At 40.9% G+C, this 1367-nt stretch overlaps 1 protein-coding gene across 1 annotated transcript in view; it reads left to right on the forward strand.

Annotated features, from left to right (window-relative positions):
* Positions 1 to 1367, forward strand: part of LOC101853079 — a 117486-nt gene that overhangs the window by 42631 nt on the left and 73488 nt on the right. Inside the window, exon 2 of the mRNA XM_005096448.3 lies at positions 1138 to 1289. Coding sequence (XP_005096505.3) covers positions 1208 to 1289 — 82 coding nt within the window. The 5' untranslated portion in view covers positions 1138 to 1207. The remainder of the gene's footprint in view (positions 1 to 1137; positions 1290 to 1367) is intronic.

The following is a 1367-nucleotide window of genomic DNA, read 5'->3' on the forward strand; positions in this document are numbered from 1 at the left end:
GGGTTGTGTGTATGTGTTTGTATAACTATTGTGTAAAGATACATTTGAGAAAATATGAGACAAGGAAACAAAGATACACCCTTTACCGTAATCTCACAGGAGGAGGTGGGTCCTCTAGTAATCTTTTTTTTAAAACAGAAACGTGTTCAAAGATCTGATTACATCGCCTCTTTGTGAGGTGAGAGTCCAGGATATTAAACTATAATAATATGCATCGCCTTGACATTTACGAAAATACCAATATACGTCGTTCACGCTGCACCAACATATTTTCCATAGTCTGTACTCAGAATGTTTGCATAAATAGGTGGGGGACTCTCGTGGTACAGAGTTACGGTGTTTGCCTCTCATTCAATAGATCACGTGTTCGAAACTTTACAACGACGGACAATTTTCTTCTCTTAAAAGATGTTCTCCTTTCCCCTCCTTTCCTGCTCTCTCACCATGTTCTGTCGTCTGCTTTCGTCTCATTTTCTGCCCTTCCCCCTCTTCTCGGCTCCATGGCTCTTTCTGCAGCCTTTCTACTGTTACTCTTGGTTCCTTCTTATTGCTGTCTTTCAGCCACACTTCTGATCTTAGGGTAGGTAAGATCTAACACTTAGCCTTCTGTGATAAGTGCGAAAAAATCTCGGAGGTCCCATGTGCAAGTTGCGGATGTTAAAGATCCCTTGGTGGCCCTAAAACAGGTAAAAGTAGGCTTCGGCCGCCACTCGGGCAAAATTCAAGATTAATTCCTCCCAAATTAAAAATGCTTAATTTGTCCTGTGCACTCATACGACCTTATGCAGTTGCGAGCGCAATAAAACATCTTTTCTTTGCTCTCATTCTTTCAACATTCTCTTTTATGTTCAAATGCGGGAACACCAAGACCTTATACGTCCGCTCATCTCAAGATAATAACAACACAATGTTAACCGACATTGGTGCACTCATTCGCTTGTTGTTTTGTACTTTATTTTCCCTGTTGTTTTTTTATGTTTGTTTTGTTATTTTCTGTTGCTGTTTTGTTTCATTTTTGTTTTTGTTTGTTTATTTGTTTTTAAATTGGGGAGACAGTGTGTTCTGTCATAAGGGTGTGATTTCTTTTTACTCATGATTAAAAGATATTTATATGTCATTATACTTGTGTTTCTCCAGGATGAGAATCTATCAGTAGTGATGTGATGACCCACCCAGTCAGTGGAGAGTGAGAGAGTGAGAGTGAGACATGGGAAACAGAGGAACTTCACTGACCACGACATGGGGAGGGGTGCTGATACTCACATGTGCCTTACTGGGCTCTCTGGAAGGTAAGAAGGGGAAAATGGGGGACAGAAAGAGAGAGAGAGAGAGAGAGAGAGAGAGAGAGAGAGAGAGAGAGAGAGAGA

The sequence above is a fragment of the Aplysia californica genome, unplaced genomic scaffold (assembly GCF_000002075.1).
Source record: "Aplysia californica isolate F4 #8 unplaced genomic scaffold, AplCal3.0 scaffold00129, whole genome shotgun sequence".
Classification (NCBI taxonomy): Eukaryota; Metazoa; Mollusca; class Gastropoda; order Aplysiida; family Aplysiidae; genus Aplysia; species Aplysia californica.